The sequence below is a fragment of the Zosterops lateralis genome, assembly GCF_965231275.1.
Source record: "Zosterops lateralis genome assembly, chromosome: 1".
Lineage (NCBI taxonomy): Eukaryota > Metazoa > Chordata > Aves > Passeriformes > Zosteropidae > Zosterops > Zosterops lateralis.
In genome coordinates this window covers 121067132-121089727 of record NC_139762.1, presented here as the reverse complement: position 1 = coordinate 121089727, position 22596 = coordinate 121067132, and the positions used below count along the sequence as shown (strand labels likewise).

At 39.5% G+C, this 22596-nt stretch overlaps 1 protein-coding gene across 1 annotated transcript; it reads right to left on the bottom strand.

Annotated features, from left to right (window-relative positions):
- Positions 1-1715: 1715 nt before the first annotated feature.
- Positions 1716-21242, bottom strand: GDAP1 (ganglioside induced differentiation associated protein 1). Its single transcript, XM_083876445.1, has 6 exons — positions 21221-21242; positions 13290-13482; positions 11856-12029; positions 9352-9446; positions 8777-8891; positions 1716-3948 (listed from the first exon to the last, which is right to left on the bottom strand). Exons 2-6 carry the CDS (start codon positions 13393-13395, stop codon positions 3566-3568), a joined length of 873 nt encoding a protein of 290 aa, XP_083732571.1. The 5' UTR covers positions 13396-13482; positions 21221-21242; the 3' UTR covers positions 1716-3565.
- Positions 21243-22596: the final 1354 nt, after the last annotated feature.

The following is a 22596-nucleotide window of genomic DNA, read 5'->3' as shown; positions in this document are numbered from 1 at the left end:
GGTGCACAGACTACAGGTGTCATAATCTCCAGAAACTCAAACCCTACCAGCTGTCTACCTGATCCTAGCAGCTTCCCTGTCTTCCAAGATCCTGAGAGGTGATGCACGCAAGCCTCACATACTGTTATTTCCTCCTCTGCTTAACAAGGAAGGAGCTCCAATACACTCTTACTGTGCAAGAAAAAAAAAAAAAAAAAAAGAAGGGGCTTAACTTATGGCCAGACTAACACTCATTTAATGGGGCACACCATTTAGTCTCCCCAAGAATAATGTCACTGTGGACACTTTATGTGCTTGTCATGCACCTCACAGAAAGGAGCCCCAGCTGCTGCAGCTCAACAATGAATCACGAACACACTCAGAAGCAAAGTGGTTTTTTTGAGTTTGTTTGGTTTTGTTTTTTTTTTTTCAGTTTTGTTTTGGTTTTGCTTTTGGCTTTTGTGTTTTTTGGGTTTTTTAAATGATTAATTGAAAGTACAAAACCTGCTTGCCCCTCTCCTTTTTTTTTTTTTTTACTTTATCAAATAGCTTCTGTTGGACCTCATACATACAGAGCTCAGACAAACAACCAAAGCAAACATCACTGTCATTGCTGTTTCCATATACATGCAAGGCAACCTTTAAACTGGTTTAAAACATGTTCAAGGGCTTCTCTCCTTGAATAGCATCAGAGTCCTTACAGCAATACTGTGTAATCCTCAAATGTGCTTTGTTTTACTGACACAGAAGATATAAACCAGACTAGAAAGTGGCCTTAGAATCAATGTTTATTGTGCAGGTCCCACATAAAGATATGAAATATATCTGATGCCTGATATGAAAGCAAATAGTAAATGAAAACTAGAAGTTTGCTTCTGTACCAAATCAAAATAGTATACAGAGCTACCAGAAAGAAAATAAGCCAGGCTGAATAGAAACTTTACAAGCACAAAATCTGTCCTGCACAAAGAGCCAAATGCAGCATATGTTCTTCTAAATCTCATCCTATTTTGAGGAATTTAATCATGGATAAGCCTTTTGCTGCCACCTGTACAGAAATCAATTAGAGTACTTGAGGGCAGTGAAAATAACTAGGATACCAAACAGTTGAACTAACAGACATGAATCAAACCAGGGATCCATACTTTTCCACAGTAAAATTTTATCCACGCTCATCCTTGCAGATGACAAGTTTAATTGTTGTTCAGTAACATTCATTTTCATGTGAAATATCAACTTTGGCCTCTCATTTACTCAGTATAGAAACTGCATAAGCATAAGTGGCAGGTGTCAGAGAGCAAACCTGTGGTAGAAACATGGAGTTGTTTCCAGAGCTCTGGAGAGAATTCTGGTGTGATGAGGGTGCTCACAACCCTCTTATGCTGAGATCACAAACTTTTTCTCTGAAAAGTAGTGTTTTCCTGCCTCAGAGGCACGACAGAGTAGAGTCCTGGAGGACCACTGACATCTGGTGGTCACTTCATTCCAAAGAATGCTAAGTCCTATATACTTAATTTTACTGTGACTTGATCAAATTACATTTTACAGGTGGTGTGACAGAAATACATGCCAGGAAAGCATTAAGTTACAGGTCTTACTCTGTGTTTATTAAATTAGTGGAATTTGATAGCCACAAGTAAATGCAGATGAACTGCAACACACAAACAATGAACTCAGTTAAAGCTGCCAGTACATTAATAGTATTGTTGGATTAAACCCACTCTAGAGATAATATAGCTTTTCTAAATAGAGCATATTTAATTCAACAAGTTCTTGAGAACCACTGGATCATGAAATAGAATGATATAAAACTGTCTTTTTGACAAATAAAAAAGCACATTGTTTCCTAGGTAAGATGTTTCTTATTACTGAAAATGAGTAATGAGATTTAGGTCTACTTTTGCTAGACAACTAGCCCAACATTAAATAATAAGCAGGCATATCCAACAGTTTTATCCATACTGATATGTGTTAGATGGTGAGACTGCCCAGACAGAAACTGCCACAGTTCCCTCCCACAAACTTGAGATGTTTTTCTTGGCACCTAAATGCAACTGTGCAGAGAGACCACAGCCACCAGCACTGCACCTAAAATTTCCTTAGGCCTGTTAGCACTGATTATTGATAGGCAAACACTTAAAGCTATGCTTTGTTTGCTGCAGCTATGTACAACTTGTAAACAAAACTCTGAGGCTTTCAAATGTTCATCAAGCATACAAAAGTCATACTGAACTGTCATGAGAATTTTCAGCCCTTCCCAAATGCTTTTTTTTGCTGCAAAATGATTCAAAGTCTACTTTCAGGTGAATGTACATTTCTTGTTGAAACGGGACCTAATTATTAATTAGCTAAAACTAATAAAACTCACAGCATCTGTTGAGCTGTAGGAAGTAATCAAAATGTTTTTCTACACCTTTCCTCCATGCTACAAGAGTGCAGTTTTGCAAAAAATCAGCAATACAAATCATCTCCCAACTTACTGTATTTTTCACTTACCATCAACACGACTCCTATCTATAAGTAAACACAGGCATCATCTGCTTAATGATTACTAAATTTCAGCTTTACCTTCAATCCAGTCTTCCTACCCAGACTGACAGATAGTGAACTATATTTAATTACTTATACAAAAAGGCATTGCTCTGCATGTGTTTCCTAGTCAGCTGTGGCACATTGTGGGCAAGCATTTTAGAGAGACACGTGCAATTGCCAATGTTGCCAAGAAGTGTGCAAAAAATAGCCAGTGCTCAGAGTGAAACAGGAAAAGGTACACAGGACACTCATATGGAGGCAACTGTATCAAGCCACCCCAATGAAAGCAGCAAATGTGCACCAAGATAGTTTGATTTAATTCTGCCAGAGTTTGTGTCTGAGCCCAAAAGCCTTTCGAAAGTGTCAGGTGTTTTGCCCCCATTTGTATTTCAGCAAAATTCTAGTATCTGTTGTCCAGGGATGCCTCTGGAGAATTTCACTTGTGTAGTGCACAAATCACTGATGTTCTTACCTGTTTCAGGTCTTTTCCTGTGCTGCTGTATGAACATACACTAACAAAAGTGGCTTCACAAGATTACTTTTTAACACATTCCTAAAGGTCCAACTGCAAATCAATAGACAATAATCAGTACAGAGAAACTTTCTCCTGTACACAACAGGCACAAATTAAATCTTACTCTAAGCATTTAAAGTAAGAGCTATTTCCAGTGTTTTAACGATGCTGGTTTCTGCACAACTATGCATTTCATCTACAGTAAAAAGCTGTCACATTGCTGCATATCTGATAAATAAAAGCATTTTAATCAGGTCAGCTACTGGGTAAAGGAGGCAATAACCACTTTAACAAAGCACTGTCACAGTTATAGGCCCTTGGCTGAAAAGAAAGTCTCTTCTTTCCTTTGTCATCCTCCCAACACATATTTTTGAAAAATATCTCAGCGTTGCCAACCCAATTATATAGCAGCAGAGACGATTACTCTGTGACAACGTTCTAATTCACAGACATAATCGTTCTTCAACGTTTTTATTTTATTGAAGATATTTTCCTGGAGGGCAGAGATGCCCTTCACTCGCCACCAGGGATGGACAAGGTCTAAAAATAATTTTGCCTGGTCCTAATCGATAGCACCATGTTGGCAAATCTCTTCCGAAGAAACAGGAAAGCAAGATAACCCACCCCTGCCAGCATGCTGACCAGCAGGGTGGTGCCAAGAACCCTGGGAGCCCTTTTCTTGGCCACACGGAATGCTGTTGGCAGGACAGCCGAGATTAATATATTGTTGACGTGTCCCAAAACTTTGTAAAATGCTTTTCTCTTCACGACACGCTCATAATAAGCTTCCAAGTTGGGCCGCTTTCCATTTCCCCAGTTTCTTCTTGCTAATCCCAGGAACTTCAGGCGATGTAATGTGACAGCAAGTGACACATCTGCCAGACTGAAGAAATCACCACAGAGCCAAGGCTGATTTCCATCTTCTAAGAAGAGATAAAACATGAAGCATTAGGAACTAATGGAATATAAGCACATTTAGTTTAGTGCTACTTCAAAGTACCATCTAATAAAGAGCAACAGCATTTCAACTAAAATATGACTTTAATCAATGAACATTTTACTAATCCCTGTCCATTCTTTGCACAATATTGCAGTCTTAGGCTTAGCAGCCTGGCCTACATTTGTTAAGGAAAAAAGATCCACATTCCAGGTTCATAAATTAAAAACCACAGTAAACACTTATTTTCCTCAACTACATTTCTCAAATCTGGATTAAATTAAACAGGATTGGAAAGGAGGAAGGCAGTTTAGTTTTTACTGAAAAGCCTTCACTTGTCTGAAGAATTTATTGTATTGCCTGTGTCACTTAGCTCTATGACATTCACTCAAGAACTAACTCCAGCTAATTTGTTGGAGGCTTTCAAGTCCAAAAGAAATGGATCAGATGACTGACTTGGACCAAACATATCACCCCAGTGACATGAGAGAATTTGTCTACCTGTCCCTCTTTTGTGTCTCTTAGACCCCAAATCATAGAAGTTTTACACTGAGATGTTTGAGAAGTGACAAATATTCACACTGCTCACCACTAGTCAGGAGCACAGATGGAGACCCCAGGTACTCTCTCCAGTCAAAGGAAAGAGGTGAATCTTCCTGGGATGGCTCAGAGCAGACACTGCCAGGCAGCCTCACACTTCACTGTCAGGATCTGAACCACCACCACCACCTGAAAGGGCTGGCATGTACTGACTATACCAAGAGCTTTTGAAACTCAGGATATGAAACTTGATAGCCAGCACAGCTATCACAGCTGCCAGCATAAGTACTCTGTTCCAGCCTAGATCTCAAACAGGGAGGACTATGCTGTTCCTGTCTCATTTGTAACGTTTGCAGTTCGTCCCACACAGCAGGCATGCAAAAATGCTGGCATGAACACTCAGCAGCACCCCTCTGGAAATAGAGAAGTTTTGCAATCTCCTTTCCAACACATTTTCCACCAAAGAAAAGCAACAGCTTGGCACAAAGTTGGTACAAGTCCATTTTGACTGGTTACAGAGGTCTGGAAAAGAAAAAGCTTCTGTAGAAAAGGAGTGTATCCTAGGTTGCTGAAAGGATACCTGGAAGGAATTCATCCAGTGCATTAAATAAGATCATGGAAAAGACCAAAGAATCTATCCTGTGTGAAAGAAAGATGCCTGCAGTAGCAGCAGTAGTAGTTGAAGGATTCAAGCATTTGCAAGAGAAGCAGGAGCTCTGACTTTAACCAGGACTTGGAGAAGCACAGATCACAAACCTCCAAAGGGGGAATACCTCAGACGAAATTCCAAGAGCCCCATGTTTTACAAAATCCTGTAAATTATGATCCCAGCAGTTCTCATAAGCTCATCAATACTGTATCAGTTGACTCTGTGGAAAGCCTACTTAGTAGAGAAAGGAAAGGGGCTGCTGGAAGTGATGGCAGATGTAGTTTGCTGAACAAAATCCTTCCATCCTTTATGAGTTAAAATATTTTCTGTGACCCCTTTGCTGTTGAGTCATTAGAAAATTTAATCTAGACTTTCAACAGCTGGTTCAAACCTACAGTTGTGATAGTAACCAGTAATTATTACAACAGCTATTTATGGAGCTAAATGCAAAAACTTATTGATTTGAGCAGATGTAGTTGATATTGACTGATGCTTCACACAGTTCCCAGTGAAGTCAAGGAAAGGACTCATATTAGTTAGCACGACTGGGAGTTGAACCACACTGTGAATAAGCAGAAGGCTAATCCAATTTAAACAGAATTTAGGATTCTGACATGGTTAAGCGCCTGTGGGTATAGATCAGGGGAAAGGGGAAAGGCACTGCAGATGTCCTTGTAGGAGTGTGTTACAGACGTGCCAGCCACCATGAAGAGGCAGATGATGCATTCTACAGGAGACTGGCAGAAGTGTCTCAATTTCCAGCCCTTGTACTTGTGGGGGACTTCAGCCTCCCAGATGCCTGCTGAAAATACAACACAGTGGAGAGGAGGCAGTCTAGGAGATTCCTGGAGTGTGTAAAAGAAAACTGACTCTCAACTGGAGACGGAGTCAAGGGTAATGTGGTGGTCAGTGGCCACCTTGGGCACAGCAACCATGAAATTATGGAGTTTTCAGTTCTGAGTGAAGTAAGGAGAGGCACCAGCAGAACTGCCACCTTGGATCTCTGCCAGGCAGACTTTGGACAGCTTAGGAGATTGGCTGACAGAGCTCCTTGGGAGTCAGTCCTGAAAGGCAGAGTAGTACAGGAAGGACAGGCAAGATTTAAGGAGGAATACTTAAAGGCACAAGAACAGGTTGTCAAGCCAGAGAAGCCAGAGACAAAGTAGAGGCTGTCATGGGTGACCTCAACAACATCTTGTCCAAATCTAAGAAAAGACCCTCAGAGAAGGAGGCTTTGCACAATTTTGAAGAATCCCAGAAAGAACCTGAAGCCTCCATTTCAAAGGCTGCGCAACTTGTCAGTCAAAAATTAAGTCCTGAAGAATGTATTTCAAGATATGAGGAAGCTTTTAATGCTATGGACAATAAAACAGCTTCCTCGCAGCTGTGAAGAGTCAGGACTGTTACAGCCTTTTCCTCAAGGAAAAAGACCAGCCTGGTTAAACAGGAACTTAGGCTGGAACTCAGGGTAAAAAGGTTGTGTCTCACCTCTGGAAGGAAGGGGATAACTAAAACGATGTAATGAGATTATGCAAGAGAAAATTAGAAAGAAAGCTAAACTAGAACTTAATTTGGGCACCGCAGTTAAAGACAATAAAAAGTTTCAGTAAATACATTGACAGCAAAAGGAGGGCTAAGGAATCTCAATTCTTTGCTGGATGAAGGGGGAAACATAATAGGGGATGATGAAAAGGCCAAAGTACTCAATGCCTTCCTTCTCTCAGTCTTTAACACCCAAAACCGTGGTCCTCAGGACATCCAGCTCCCAGAGCTAGAAGTTGGTAATGGGGACTTGAATGAAGCCCCTGCAACCCAAGGGAAAATGGTTAGTGACCTGTCATGAGAGTTAGACACCCACAAGTCTATGGGTCAAGATGGGATGTGCCCAAGTGTAAGAAAGGAGCTGCCAAAAACTTGCCAATTATTTCAACTATTTACCAGCCATTCTGGTTAACCGCAGAAGTTTCTTTGCCTGGAAATTAGCAAATGTAATACCCATCTACAAGAAGGGTTAGAAGGAGGATCCAGGAAACTATAGACCTGTCATCCTGACCTTGGTACTGGGAAACATCATGGAGCAGATTGTCCTGAGTGTCACTACATGGCATGTGCAGGACAACAAGGGGGAAAGGCTCAGCCAGCATGAGTTTACAAAGGCAGGTCTTATTTGACCAACCTGACCTCCCTTCCATGAACAGTGACCCACTTACTAGATGAGGGAAAGTCTATGGATATTATCCAGACATCTGTGAAGCTTTTGACTGTCTCCCAGAGCATTCTCCTGGGTAAACTGGCTTGGGTGGGTACATTCTTCACTGAGTGAAAAACTGGCTGGATATTCAGGCCCAGGGAGTGGTGGTGTGTTGGCATGCACCCCACACCCCCAGCAGGTGTTTCCATATAGGGAAAGGTTTAAAACTCACCCCTTGCATTTCTTATAAGGTAAAGGACCCAGAAACATCTTTGCTGTCCTGTCAGTAATTGGCTCAGCGCCAGCACAGAGGCATTGATTGGGCTTGGAGAGCGTAGCTCAAAGCCTGTTGCCTATTTCATTGGGCCAGGGGCCAAATAGGCCACCTGAACTATTTAGTACTAAAGAAAGAAAACAAAGAAACTCAGCACATTTTCATTGTATTAAGTGTATGGGACCTCTGCCTATACTGTGCTCAGCTTTGCTCTTTGTCTTATCTTTTTCTTTCCTTATTAAAACCTCTTTGATTTTTCAAGACATATCCGATCATGCTATCTCACTCATTGATTTAAGTCATTTCTCTGCCAGGGCTGGACCTTCAGAGGTATTGGGAACCCCATAGTGGTGAATGGAGCTACATCCACTTGGTGGGGTTTCCCAAGGGGTCTGTATTTGGGCCAGTCGTTTCTAACAGGATGAGCATAAATGGGCTTAAGTTGCACCAGACAAGGTTCAGGTTAGATATTAGAAATGCTTTTCACTGAAAGAGTGATCAGGCATTGGAATAAGATGCCCAGGGCAGCAGACAGCAGGATATGGTTTAGGTGTGGTTATGATGGTGCTGGGTTGACAGTCAGACTAGATCATCTTGAAAGTCTCTTTCAACATTGATGATTCTGTGATCCTGTGAAAAATTTGACTTTCATTTGGCTGGAGGCAGGTAAGCTTTCCAAGAGGGTGAGAGAAGGAGGTTGCCTAATGATTAGAGCAATTATTCAGATTTCTTATTCTGCATACACCACAAATAGCAGCAGAGTATCTGCACAAGATTATAATAAACCCGTCTTAAACATTAAGGTTGTGATCACTATAGTGAACTGAAGCCTCCACCTATAACATCAACATTCTGTAGTTTATTTTTTTTCTGATTTGCTGATAAAAATACTAAAATATTGTGCAGCTAATTGTACTCATTTTGCTGGAAATGTGATCAAGCACTCTCATGAGACAGTGAGAACTAACTCACTGACTGGAACAGTAAAGTAAGCTAGTATTTAAAAGAGTATTGATCCCTTCTGTGATGTGTAGATCAATATATACTAAAAGTATCAAATCTGACACATTAAAAATTGTTTTATAATGGTGCTGTCAACAAGTTTACTCAATATCCTCAAAGAGAAATATAAACAGGATTTAATAAGAAAAATTCCTTACCTGGTGTTTCCTCATTTCGCCGCTGCAATTCAGTCTCAACCTGATCCAAAACTTTTTCCAGTTCATCCAGTATTTTCTTTAGGTATTTTATATTATCATGATCCAGCAGTTTAGACTAAATAGACATACAGGTTAGTGTTTTAATAATCATACCGAGTTTATACTTTTATCAGACAAGCTTATACTTAGGATACTACAGTGTTTATTCATAAAACGTGATTATTTTGTCCATATAGTCAGCTGGATACTACATGGATACTGGTGACAATTCAGAAAACAGAAAAAAACTTTAGAGATACCAGATATTAAGGTTTTCCTATCCCTGCAGGGTGCTCACAGCCCAACATCAGCACTGATGTTTACTTACCTTTGAGGTCAGTGGGACCAGTCCAGTACTTCAGCACACACTTGAAGTGTGTAGCTGATCTGAAGACAGACTGTTTCATGCCTTGAAGGGTTAAACCACTGCATGACATTACTGGTAATGACAAGTGAAACAAATATTTATATTGTGATGAAAAAAATCTAACACTAACAAGCTTATAATAAAGGGACCCATACAAAGGGTTTCTTACCTTAAGGCGCTTCTGTTTTGCTATATAGGCATCTTGAAGGTCTGGATTTTCTTCTGCAAGCTTCTTCAATTCTGATTCTGTGTTACTTATTTGGCCTGATTAAAATAAAAAAAAAATATTAAAAAAAAAAGGAATGACAAATATTAGATATCCAAACATATTCATAATGCGATCCAAAGGAACTGATCAATCGCCTGCATACAAATATACCAAAGAAATTGGAAGTGCTGCTTCAATACAGCATCTGCAACAGGTTAGGATTTAAATACATCACATTTTGAAAAATTTAAATGCTTTTGAAATTGACCCACCACACCTTCAGCTTATCAGTTTGAAATGTGAAAGTGCTGTAGGCCCACAGTGAGATTTTTTGTCACAGTATGTCATTAGCATAATTTTACAGCAAAAGCATAATGCAGCTGAATATGGAGCCAAGGTGTTTTCATTTAGCTAAAATGTGATGCCAAAGTCTGTGATCCTTTTGGAAATGTTCTTTAAGAACTGTGTGCGTGTCCTAGAAAAATATTCATGACACGATTTAAAAAAGGAATGATGTGAAAAGTTTAAGTCGATTTTACTGATTTCTACTACACGTGTACAGCCTTTTCCTTAAAATGGGGCTTTGCATGAAAATGCTGCACTTACAAATCTAGAATACCAAAAGACAGATTTATAAATCTTCTAAAATAAATATTTCTAATCATAAATTGAGAACAAAAGAGTAATTATAGAGCATGAATCACCTCTCACTTGTACTTGATAATAAAGTTTAGTTACAATGAAGTCTGATAAATTAAACTGATAAAAAAATTCTTTCTAGAAAATAACAAACTCACTTTTTTATATATTCATCTCAACATGACTGTGAAAGCCATCCTCCAATATACTTCAATATACTGTATGAAGAAATTGAAGAATGTACTCATACAACTAAAATCTTACATGTGCAATTATTTACTTACTTAGATTTGGTATGCATAAACATAATACACAACTGGCTCATGCCTTATTATATCAATCAGTCTGAAAAAAAAGTGTTTCAAGCTGAAAACTAAACCATCCAGGAGAAGTTTGAACATGCAAAAGAATTGTTAAGAAACATCCACAGGTTTTTCAAAAAAATGCTTCAAATCAAAATATGTAGGCTATGTTTTAAGCATGAAAAGATAAGAAAACATCCCAATTGAGATGAGCAGTGATGTGAGCTCTAACACTATGAATATGTGCAAAATGAGAACTTATACCAACTAGAAATTAGAGTGGAAGAATACATACAACAAGAAAAGCAGAAGACAATGTTGTAAAGTGAACTGTAATAAAAGCATTGATTATCACCATGTGAAAACAGAAAAAACTATCCACAATGCCTATGAGTAAAGCACAATTGTTCAATAAACAGTTGGGAACTGTTTATTTCCACATTTGGAAAAAAAAAAACAAACAAAAAACAAACAAACAAACAAAAAACCCCACCAAACCACATAATGCACTGATTAAGTAAGAGAATAATTCATGTTCTTGGACAAGGGAGAATGGCTTTAAACTGAAGGAGGTAAATTTAGATTGAATATGAAGAAGAAATTCCTTCCTGTGAGGGTGATGAGGCACTGGAACAGATAGCCTAGAGAAAATATCTGGGAGGCAGTGGACTTCCCTATCCCTGGAAGTACCCAAGGCCAGGCTGGATGGGGCTTGGAACAGCCTGGTCTAGAGGAAGGTGTCCCTGCCTACATCAGGGACATTGAAACTAGATGATCTTTAAGGTCCTTTCCAACCTAGGCCATTCTATGATTCTATGACTTTATGATCCTATGATTCTATGTTACTTCAGTAACATCAGTCATGCAACTATATGGAAAATTAACTGCCTGCCTTCACTTCTGACAACATAACAGTGTGGCTAGTAAGAGAACTGATTTACCAAAAATTTTAAGGAGGAGGATATTTTGTTGGAAATATGATTCTCAAACTAACACAGTATCACCTTTTACGATATCATGGACTTACTAACAGTATCGTTGTATTACATTTCAAAAATTCTACAGTATTTGACTTTTTTCTACTGAGCATTCTAAAACATACAAAAAAATCAACATTATAAAAACCACTGGCATTGACAAAAAAATCAGAGATCTTAGAATGTAATTGTAAACAAGGAATCATCATCCAGCTGTGTAGTCAGAAGTTGATTCTTTTCCTAGAACTACTTAGTTCTTTTGTAATACACAGAAGGAAACATAACAGCATCAATTCAAAGGTTGCCTTTTAAATGGTACAAAAATTATCTCCAAAGACACCTCAAAAATAACACTTTCTTTTTCCCATTTTCAAATCACAACAAAATACACAAGCAATAAAAATTATATGCACAATCATCAAGGCCTGCAACTAATATTCGTAAACTATGCTCAATATTTCATGTTTAAGGTGGACTTAAGAAAGAAGATGAATGTAATGCAGCAACCTACTAAGTTATAGACATTCAGAGCTACACCAGTACATACTACGGATTCTGCTGGTAGCATAGGCTGGAATCATGGAGTCCACTGTTAACTCAGGGTGCAGGATGCAGCCATGTGTGTAAGCATCCATAGGCAAGGAGTCTAAAAGCTCTCTGTAGTGTTGAACCCTTGGATAATACATGCTTCCCTCTTCTGGCATTAATCTTGGTACTTCCTCTGCAAAACAAAGGTTAAAATAAAGTTAAGCAAAGGAGAATCATCTAATTGACCAAAGTTCATTCAGTTATGTCCAGCGGGGACAGGTGACACAGCCACAGGTGAGAAAGCTCCACATGTTCCCCAGCATAACTCAATGGTGTGACTGCAGCTCAGAGAAATGTATATTTGTATTTCATTTTAAAATGCTTTATAATTCCAATTCCTATGCAGCAACCCACATAAACACATATTTAAGAGGCTTTCAAAGCAGAAAACCACACTCAGCTCTATTACATACATCTAGAAACAGGTCATCATCACATACAACCTTAAAATACTCTCACAGTTGGGCACAGATGAGACTCCAGGAAATTGTAATGGCTGAAACGTTACTGCTCCTGTGATGATGTAAGAATTACAGTACAGGAATCCTAGGCAAAGCATGATTGGAAGTATTCCTGCACATCAATGAGTTTTACCCTACCCTCGATCTACCTGGGCTAGAACTCTTTTTTTGACTAAAAGCATAAATTATGTTCACTCAACAATGTGGTTTCTTCATATCTCAAAAACTGCAGCAATAAATCCCTGGAATAAAAAATGCTGCATCTTCACACCTATACAAAATACAGCTCTGCATTTCCTTCAAAAATTGAGGCAGGTTTTTTTTCTTGGTGTTTTGGTTTTGTTTGGTTTTTTTTTAACAGTACCAGCACAAAGAACTTCAAAACCCTGCACATGATCACTTCCAAGACTTCTCTTCCTGCTCTTTTACATCTTCATTCCATTTGGCTCCAAAAATAGTTTGCTCATTCTACTTCCATTGTTTTACAGAAGATTATTCTGAAATCATGCACATTTCTTCTTATCTCAACAGAGAATCTGGACCTGCTCGACAAAGGCAGGCATGCAGGCAGTCATGCAGTCAAGAATCCTGCAGCTCTGTTCAGTGTGTTATTTTCCATGGCAGTGTCACACCAAGGTTAGTGCATCACAGTGCTGCTGCTATCCCTGGCCTCTCCCTTCCTTGAAGGGCTAAAGAGGTAAGTTTTACTAATAAAGGTTTACTCATCAAGGTGCTGGAAAGCCTTCAGTTCATTTTAGAGGAACACGTTTTCAACCCAAAGTGCTAACTATTAGGAGAGCCTGCTTACTTGTGAGACTGTAAACATTTTCTGCCCTAAAGGCAGAGTCCTGCAGGGACACAGCTGCCCGCAGCATTGCTGCAGGCTACGGGCTGAGGGGAAGAACCACATACTGAAATGCCTGCGGGATTACCATCCACAAACGTCGCTTCAAGGTAATCAATAATTTGCGTCGCCTCACAAATGATGTTCTCCCCGTGGATCAGGACGGGTACTTCTCCCGAGGAACTCAGGCGCATGAACCAGGGCTCGTTGTGCTCGCTCAGCGGCAGGTTCACATCGTGCTCCTCGCACTGCAGCGCCTTCTCGGCGATCGCCAGCCGCACCTGGAACGGCACCGACACGGTCACCGGGGCCGCATCCCCGCCCGGCCCCGCCTCGGAGCACCCACGGCCGCTCCCCTCCATCCCCCATCCTTCCATCCCCCAGCCCTCATCCCCCATCCCTCAGCCCTTCAGCTCTCTATCCCTCCATCCCTCCATCCTTCATCCCTCCGTCCCTCCCGCCCCGCCGCCGCCGCGGGCGGGCAGGGGCAGTGTGCACGGCGGGAGGCGGCGATCCGGGCCCCCTGCCCGCCCCTCACCTTCTGCGAGGAGAAGGACTGTGTCCAGTGGTACAGCACCAGCGGCGCCATGCCTGGCCCGGCTCGGCCCTTGGCGCCGGGCGTGGAGCGGCGGCCGTGCCCGCCCCGCGCCGAGCCGCCCTTGGGAATTAGCCGAAGGGGATGCCCGGGGGATGCGGGGGACACCTCCGTCTTCCCCCCAGGCTCAGTGCGCGGAGGACAGCCCTTTTTCCGAAGGGGAAACCGCCTGCAAAGCCGTCTGCAGCATCCCCTGAGGAAGCGCAGGAAGATGGATGCGCAGCTAGGGAAGGTCACATGGCAGGATTTAGCCTTTTATATTTATTTAGGTTTTGTTTTGGTTTCTTTTTTTTTTTTTTTTTTAAACATCACTTCCAGTGTGAATTTCAGAGACATCGGCGACACGCGCTTAGAGGGGGAAAAAAAATCAAAAACATAAATCATCCTGAATTGAACATTGTGGGCATAGATCCTCTATTGCAGAATGAGTCAGCAAGAAGGAACAAAGCTTTCAAATAACTTCTTTTGCCTCCACATGTGTTCTTTCAGTCTCAAGAGAGAAAGTTTCTTAATTTTTTTTCCTAGATAAAATTAGAAAATCCAACAGTTTTGTAGGGCTTTTTTCATTTTCCCTGTGTGAAGCAAGGTCCTTTCTGAAAAGCATCTGATAACAAACAATAGCTTACATCATCAGGAAATGCCTCCTCTGTATCTTACACTGGAGACAGTTTAGATGCGATTGCTGATTAGAGGGTATATTAGACCCTCTCAGCAACAGCATGCAGATTTTAGCAAACTAAAAAACACAGTGAGATTACAAAACCCAGAGTATTGCTCTCTTCATTCTGACTGCTCAGTTCCCAGAAAAGGCTCCTACTTCAGGTAAGCCTGATAACTCAGTCCTACGTGCCATTTTTATGTAACAGATGAACCCCACAATCAGTATCTGAAAGACCTGAGTGTAGTATGTTGAGACCATTCAATAACAAGAACAATTAAGTGAAATTTTGACTAATGTTAAGCAAGGGAATGGATTTAAGTCACTGAGACAAGGTAATGGACAAATCTCATAAATAAAAAGGTAAGAAACAAAAAGCCAGCTTCCAGCCCTGTATTGGTCACGGGCACAAGGGCAGCCCCATGCCTTCCTCTGAGACCACTCCCTGTTAGAGTCACAAATCAAAATAATCTCTTCAGAAGGTCATGCAGGATGAGAGGCTTCTCACAAATCCCAGCTGATAGCAATCAGATGGTAAATCCCACATTTGGGGGAATTTAATTGTCAGTCTTCAAGAAGTTGGAGAATGTGCTTAGAACTGACAACAAGAAAGCAGTTGATGGCATTACAGCTGGATTTACTTCTCTTTAAGATACGTGTCTAAGGTAGGAGTGCTGGAATATCTTCTCATGCACAAGGGCTTTAACCTGTGACTCACCAATACATGGATATTCTCACAGGTCCCTGCCTAGGCTGCTGTACAGCTGTTCCTCACAACGAGATCTTACAGTAACTCAAGGGAAAGAACTGGAAACTGTTTTTCTGGGTTTTTAAAATTTATATGAACTAGGCACTCTTTCAGGTTTCTGTTTTGCTTTTTTTCCTTAATTTTGCCTTTAAATAAAAATGCCATAATTTCGTCAATTACCACATAGACCACTACTGCATTTCTCTTGGTACAGCTAATTAATTTAATATCACACACAGACTTCTGTGTTTGAGTTTATTTTGTTACCTGGTTTAGATGTCTAGAAAGGCAAGGAAATGTATCTATCTTATAACACAATAAAGAAAGAAGGACCACTGAGAACATATTTCCTTCTTCAGACTTGTTCAGACAAAGCAGCTGCAATCATATACAGGCATTTCTTCTTCCTAACCCAGTCATCCATATTGCTGTGAAATACAGAAAGGACACTGACTTGTTGGAGCAGATGATTAGGGGGATGGAGCACCTCTCCTATGAGGAAAGGCTAGGAGGATTGGGATTGTTCACCCTGGAAAAAGGAAGGCTTACAGGTTACCAAATTGTGGCCTTCAGTACCTGAAGGAAGCCTACAGAAAAGACTAAGAGGGACTTTTTACAAGAGCATAGAGTGACAGGACAAGAGGGAATGGGTTCAGACTGACAGAGAGTAGGTTTAGATTAGATATTAGGAAGAGATTATTTACTGTGAGGGTGGTGAGGCGCTGTGCCCAGAGGAGCTGTGGACTCCCCATCCCAAGAAATGTTCAAGGCCAGATTGGAAGTGGCTCTGAGCAACCTGGTTTAGTGGAAGGTGTCCCTACCCACGGCAGAGAGGCTGGATGTGGATGGTCTCTAAGGGCCCTTCCACCTAGGCCATTTTATGATTCTGTGATAAATACCACCCCTCTGTCCATGTTTATAGTCGTGGTTCAGCTGAAGGAGGGAGTGCCGGCGGTTGGGATCCCTCCAGCCCGCCAGGGCTGTTCCCATGCCTGACCACACGAGGACTCCCTTTTCCAAAATACGGTGCATAGGACTTTCCTTCTTCCAGAGATTAAAAAGGAACGATTCCTTTCTCTTCGGAGAAGAAAGGAATCCATCCATTCCATGTTTGCCCTCTATCTTCTCATACCCACAGAAAAGCAAGCAAAAGGGTCAGATTATGAAAAAGCACACCACATCCCGGAAAACTTTGTTCCACAAGCATTCACTCAACTGAAATAAAAGTCTCGTTAAAGGCATGTTTAATGAGTAACTGCCATGAATACACAAGCAGCACAAATGCAAATCCAACTGGCATCTTGGCATTTTCAAGCAGACCCCTAGCTCTGTGATAAGTCATTTTTCCTACCACATTGATATTCTTGCCCTACATGGCCTCTCTTGGGCCTTTTTTAGCGTCCTATACACATTTTCAAAAATATATGCATATATGCACTCCTCTCTACAAGTTTTTTGTAATGCACATATTTTTACATCATGGAAAGAAAACAGCATTTACAGATAATGCTAAAAATAAAAAACATTTTGATAAACAGTTATATAAATTGGGCCAAAGATCTGGAAATCAGTATCCTGATAATCAGTTTTCTTCTTTACTTCACCTTTCACTCCCTGTTATTAACAAGAAACACATAGGTGAGATGTGTCATTAGAGTAATTGATGCAAGTTAAAAAAGAACTTTTTTCTTTTTTTTTATTATCAGATCAATTCATTGTGCATATTGAAACTCAAATTTATTAGACTACAGGGGCAAAAAAAAAAAAAAAATCTTTTTTTTTTCTTTTTTTATGCAGCCGGAGCCATTATAGCTGAAAATTAGCTGTATTCTGTGTATGAATCATTAACAGATGCATTGGTTCAATTCCAAGTGCAGAACTGGCCTGATTGACGGTGTTGCAGGAGTTAATATTTGTTGGGAAAGTAAGACAGGTCCTGTTCTGGACCTTCTGTCATCAATGGTTATTGACTGAATACCACTGGCAATGGTATTAACTGGTAATGATATGAGTCAAAACAACATAGGTACACAGCTGAGACTTAATACTGAACTCACAAGAACTTTAACATGACTGAAAAATTAGATATGCAACTATATAGAAAGAGTGAGAGCAGCGTTATGTCTTGATAGTCACAGCTGAGACTATCTGTGCCCTAATTTAACTGCATATAAAACCATGGAGCGATGGCAATTCTAGATAGCTGATTCATGTTCTCAGGAAATATAATTAGTTACCATTTTACATCCAACAAAATCAAATTATAATAGAATTTATTTAGTCATGTTAAAGTTACTTAATATTATACTAGGTTTTCTTCAGGGATTTCACCAGAAACTTCTGCCAAATTTTCCCTAAATACTATAGTATTCTTGTTCCTTGCCGGAGTCTCATATCTAAATACTTCAGCAATACTGCTTAATAATTAATTTTATATAAAATTATTAGAAGTTTTATAGTAAGCCCATCTCAAAGTAGTTATCAGTAATTTTGATGTAACAAAAAATATTAGTTGTTCTAATGATATATAAATCTCAACAGTTTTGATGATTGAAATGAATTTTCCTGAAATATCAGGCTTTTAATGCACATACAGGAAGATTTAATATATTTTCATACAGTGAAAAAGTGTAGTTTCTTAGCTGTAAAGCTTAAAATCTAGGTATTAACATGAAAGTGTTATCAAGTCTATCCCGCCTCAAGGGAGGGATATGTAAACAGCATCTTTACTATAAAATCTAATATATCAGCCAAATTCAAAAGATTTTAAACTGTTTTTATACTTGCCCATGTTTGTTGTCTCTGTGCACATGTGTAACATGCCAGCTCACAAACTTGGATCATTACCAAGCATTTAGGAATAATTCTGTATCATCACTTCACATGCTTCATCTTCCCTCACATTAACTTAGATGAGTAAGCCACAACAGTGAAAACTTTGTAGCTCTGTGCACAGCATCCAGGTGTTGATTTTTATACTGGTTTTAATGATGACATTTTGTTTGCACAGCACTGTCTGGCACACTGGCTTTTGGTTGCCCATTAAAACTCACGTATTTTCACAACACAAACAATGAATCTAAGAAATAGTACCTTCCTGCTGTAGCCTGTGGCCAAAACCAGAGTGCACAACTTTGGCCTTGTAAAATAGACTGGACAGATGCTGAAACAAAGTCCACCAGAGTTAGAGGGGTGATTTGTACTGACTTCAGTGAGTCCTGTATCAGCTCTTAGGCCAGCTCAAATTCTATTACAATCACAATGCAAAATAACTGAACGACACCTAAACACAGAAAGCCTTAAGAAAATTTAAGGAGTTAAATACAAATTTGTAAAATGTTGTTTGAAGTCTCATTTGGTATTTTCTTTGACTGGAAAACAGTTTTAAAAATCTTTCCTGCAAATTATAGAAATCAGAATCTTTCCATCCCTGAAACAAACCCAAAGTTTAATAATTTTTTAAAAATTCTAAAAATCTTGTTACACTCTCTATTGGAAACAAGAACACTTTGATAAGTTAATTTGTAAATAAATTTAAACATTTTATCTTTTTCCAACAAACAGCTCAGACAAACAGCTTTAAGATGCTTTAAAGTATAATCTTTACTTCCACACCTTGTTATTGACAAGTAAAAAAATAGGGGCCACTAAGGAAGATCCATATCTTTTAACAACATTAATCACTGGGACAACATAGAAATATAGCTCTTATTTAAATAAGAAAATTCTTGTTTCTTCAGCCTTAGTTCTTGTTGTTTGCTCATTTCGTTTGTGCAAGCTGGACTTAAACAGTAACAGGTGAAGTATTTCAATTAGACTCCTTGAAATCTCATTTTACAAGAAGGTCAGACATCCGTGTTAGACAGAAGTAAAAAAAAAAAAAATAAATTGAAAAGCTACAGTCATCATCTGTCCCAGAGCACCCTGCACCAGCACAGCAGCAGGGATGGAGGCTGTTCTGTCCTGGGCCACCGTGGGCTCCACACCACCACCGGAAAATCATGGTTGCTGTCTGGGCAATGCAGTTCACAAGTGCTCATGGCAGGGTGGGAGCCATAAGCAGAACATGTTCTCTTGCTAAGGTTTTGGTTTTTCCCCCCCCCAGTCTAGATCACATCATTTATGCATCACTGTTGCATTATCTTTTCAAATTATAGTACGGCAGAAACAAGGAAATTGTAATGGTCAATTATGATACATCAATTTACTGTATATTTACTGAACTCTGAAAACTAATCAATTGCTTGAAATAAAAGAACAGCAGACTATAAAACAGCTGGGTAAATTCACTATCAGATAGCAGGCAAACATAACATTCACCTAACTCCTCTCAATAAGACCCTCATTTGTGAAAGTAAAAATAGGACAAGATACAGTTTTGGGCAGCAATAGATCTGGGCACTGAATCACTGTCTATGTTCTTTTGGCACTGACTGAAACATGCTGGCATGATTTTTTTCTCAACTGCATAACGTCACTCACAAATAGAGAACAAATACCAGAGCTACTGCTCTGAAAACACACTTACCCTATCACATTTAAAGAAATCTCAATGAGATTTTCTTAAGAAAAACAGAGGTAGGATATTAGTGCCAGCTGAAGGCAGGAATATTTGCTATTTAGCATTTACTGAGTTATCTGGAGGGGGTGGGGGGGAGAAAAAAAGGCACTATAGAGAGAGAGGGATGAATTTAAATCCTGTGTGTGTAACTGATACAAATGAAAGTATGAAGTTGTCTCTGTGCCCTGTGCGAGCTCAGGGGAGAAGTGAGGGCAGCAGGCGATGGTATGTGTCTGAAATAACAAACCCTTTCCACTAACACCCCAGCTAATGCACTGGTGCGGGGGCAAAGCCACAGGAGAGAAGCTGCAGAAGCTGAAATGAGCTTTTCAAACTTTACAGAGACGTGCAAACTGGTGGGGGGGAGGAGGAAGACGTGGTGCCTTGACTTAATTCCTGTAGTGTCCTGTCAAGTCCATCGGGCAGAACACAAAGGCAGAAATTGACCTGTGTGCTACAGTCCTCAGAGCAAAATACAAACAATATGTGAACAGAGCTTTGGGACAAGGAAGTAAGAATATTCTTTTGGACCAGGGGGATAATCTGTCTTTTCAAGATGAAGAAATTGACAGGGCTAATTCTTGGCCTTGAATAATTAAAATTTCCCCTCTAACGTGCTAGATAGGCCACTGCCACAGACCTGCTGGGCTATCTTACTTCATTTCAATATATTGCACAAAGTGAGAAATAATTGAAACTGGAAAAAAAAAATTAAATCTCAGCTTCTCTCTGATTTCACTTTACAATATATTTTAATTCCAGTTTTGACATTGTGTGTGACCCAAGACAGTTGAACAAAGAGCTATTTTTCAGTTCACCTTTCCTCCTCTACAAAAGCTTCATGCTTTAGCAGTTCTAAGTCACTGGAAAATGTAGGCTAACATAAAACAGAGTCTAACAAGTACAGGGTTCATATCTTGGAGCAGGTTTTAATACTGTGATTAAATTTGTATTCCCCCTAAACTGCGTTTTGTTTCAACTCCGTGGCTTGTGATCCCGTTTCCTCCCATTTTCTTGATGTCAGCTACTTCAGTGCTGGCAGAAGATCCCTCTGAACTGTAGCTGCATTTGTAAATGTTTCATCAAAGGCCTGAACGTCTGGTAAGCAGCAGACCCGGTGGGTGCTACGAATGTGATCTGGGTCTATCTCGGGGAGGAACAGCATGACCGTATTTACTGACGATGCTATTCTGGGGGCTGGATGACGTGCTTCTCCCCTCTGGCGGAGCAACACTTGCCCGTTCATCTTTCAACACTCACTCCCAGTGTGACAGGATGAAATAAAACAAAATTTACTGGTAGCAAGCGTACTTGCATATTGAAGACTTCCATTCTAACAGCTTCATGCGCACACACATGGTCTTATTTAAATAATCATGTTAAACATTTTGTACTCTAGGTAGATACGATTTTAGGTTCCATTTAAAAAAAAATAAAAACATAAGATAAAGTATTACCTCATAAAATAATTCGAATGATAATGGGGACACAAGTTTATTTGTCCCCATAAATGAACTTAACTCAGAATGGCAGCAACACAGTAGCTCCAGCTCTGCACAACACTTCCAAATGTGGACAGCAGCTGTGTCTCCCAAAACCTGTGAAAGTAGAAGGGAAAATACTGTATTTGTTAAAGCAATTGTGCATGTAAGATCACCTCTTCCAAAACTGGGCAAGTAGTTTACAAACTGAAACTCACTCAATAGCAACAGAATGAGCCAGGCAATTCCAGTCATTGATTAAACCCAACATAGTGCAAGATCTGTGTTAGACTTTGTAAGAGAAAGGAGGAAAAAAATTTAAAAACCCAAACAAATGAAAAACCCAACAAAATCTGAGATTAAAATAACATGCACATTTGTCACACTTCAGGGGTTATAATTTTACCTTTTTTTTAAATCTAGAAATATGCCACTGACACCAAATGGCACAGAAAATATCACAATTTTGTTTGTTTGCTTGTTTTTGGTGGGTTTGTTTTGTTTTGTTTTTTTTTGTTTTGTTTTTGTGTTGTTGTTTTTTTGGGGGGTGGTTTTTTTTTGTTGTTGTTGTTTTTGTTGTTGTTGCCTTTTTTTTTTTTTTTGTCTCTTTAGCCCATACAAATACATTTCAGCACTAGAACTCGAGAATTACAAAGTTGCAGAATGCTAGATTCATTCCCTTTCTGGATACTAAAATTTAAGGTAGTAACATCCTGACATCATAAATTTTTGAAACTGGCTGACATTTTTTAAATATTTCATTTGACTCAATTTTGCAAATATGCAACCAGCTGGTAAAAATAAAATTTGATTTAAATTTTCTTTAGACAAAAACTGCAGTCTCAAATTTACATAAAACCAAAACTATATCCCTTCACATGTGAAGACAAAACTTCACATGTGAAGCAACGCCCAGCTTCTAACTTTAGCATGTTGTATCACAGAAACAGTCCTCCAGCTCTATTAAATTTTTGTTTTCATGGCAGAACTTCTCATAAGCAAAAACAGCAGATAGAGAACTGTGGGTGAATTAAAAAAAATTTTGCAATGTTATCACATGAAATAAAGGAATTGCAAAATCAATTTTAGTTCTCAATTCAGCTGGAAAAAAAAATTTGCACCTAAAATAACCAAATACCATGCAGGTTAATGACAAATTTTAAAATTGACAACCTAAAAGAGAAACTAAGGTGATCTCCACAATGGACTTAATAGCACAGGTGATTTTAGGCATACCTAAAATTAACGATTTAGTGATGAATACATGCCAAACTAAACACAAATTATTATTTTGTAAGTCAGTTACACTTATCATGCATTCAGACATAAGAAAATATCATATAATTGTTTTT

Bases quoted from the DNA above. Each gene is read 5' to 3' on its own strand.
- GDAP1 (XM_083876445.1), bottom strand. From the start codon at position 13,395: ATGCGCCTGAGTTCCTCGGGAGAAGTACCCGTCCTGATCCACGGGGAG. The intron at 12,030-13,289 runs GTAATCCCGCAG...TTTGTTTTGCAG, and splicing joins TGAAGCGACGTTTGTGGATG to AGGAAGTACCAAGATTAATG. The intron at 8,892-9,351 runs GTAAGAAACCCT...ATGTCTATTTAG, and splicing joins CAAAACAGAAGCGCCTTAAG to TCTAAACTGCTGGATCATGA.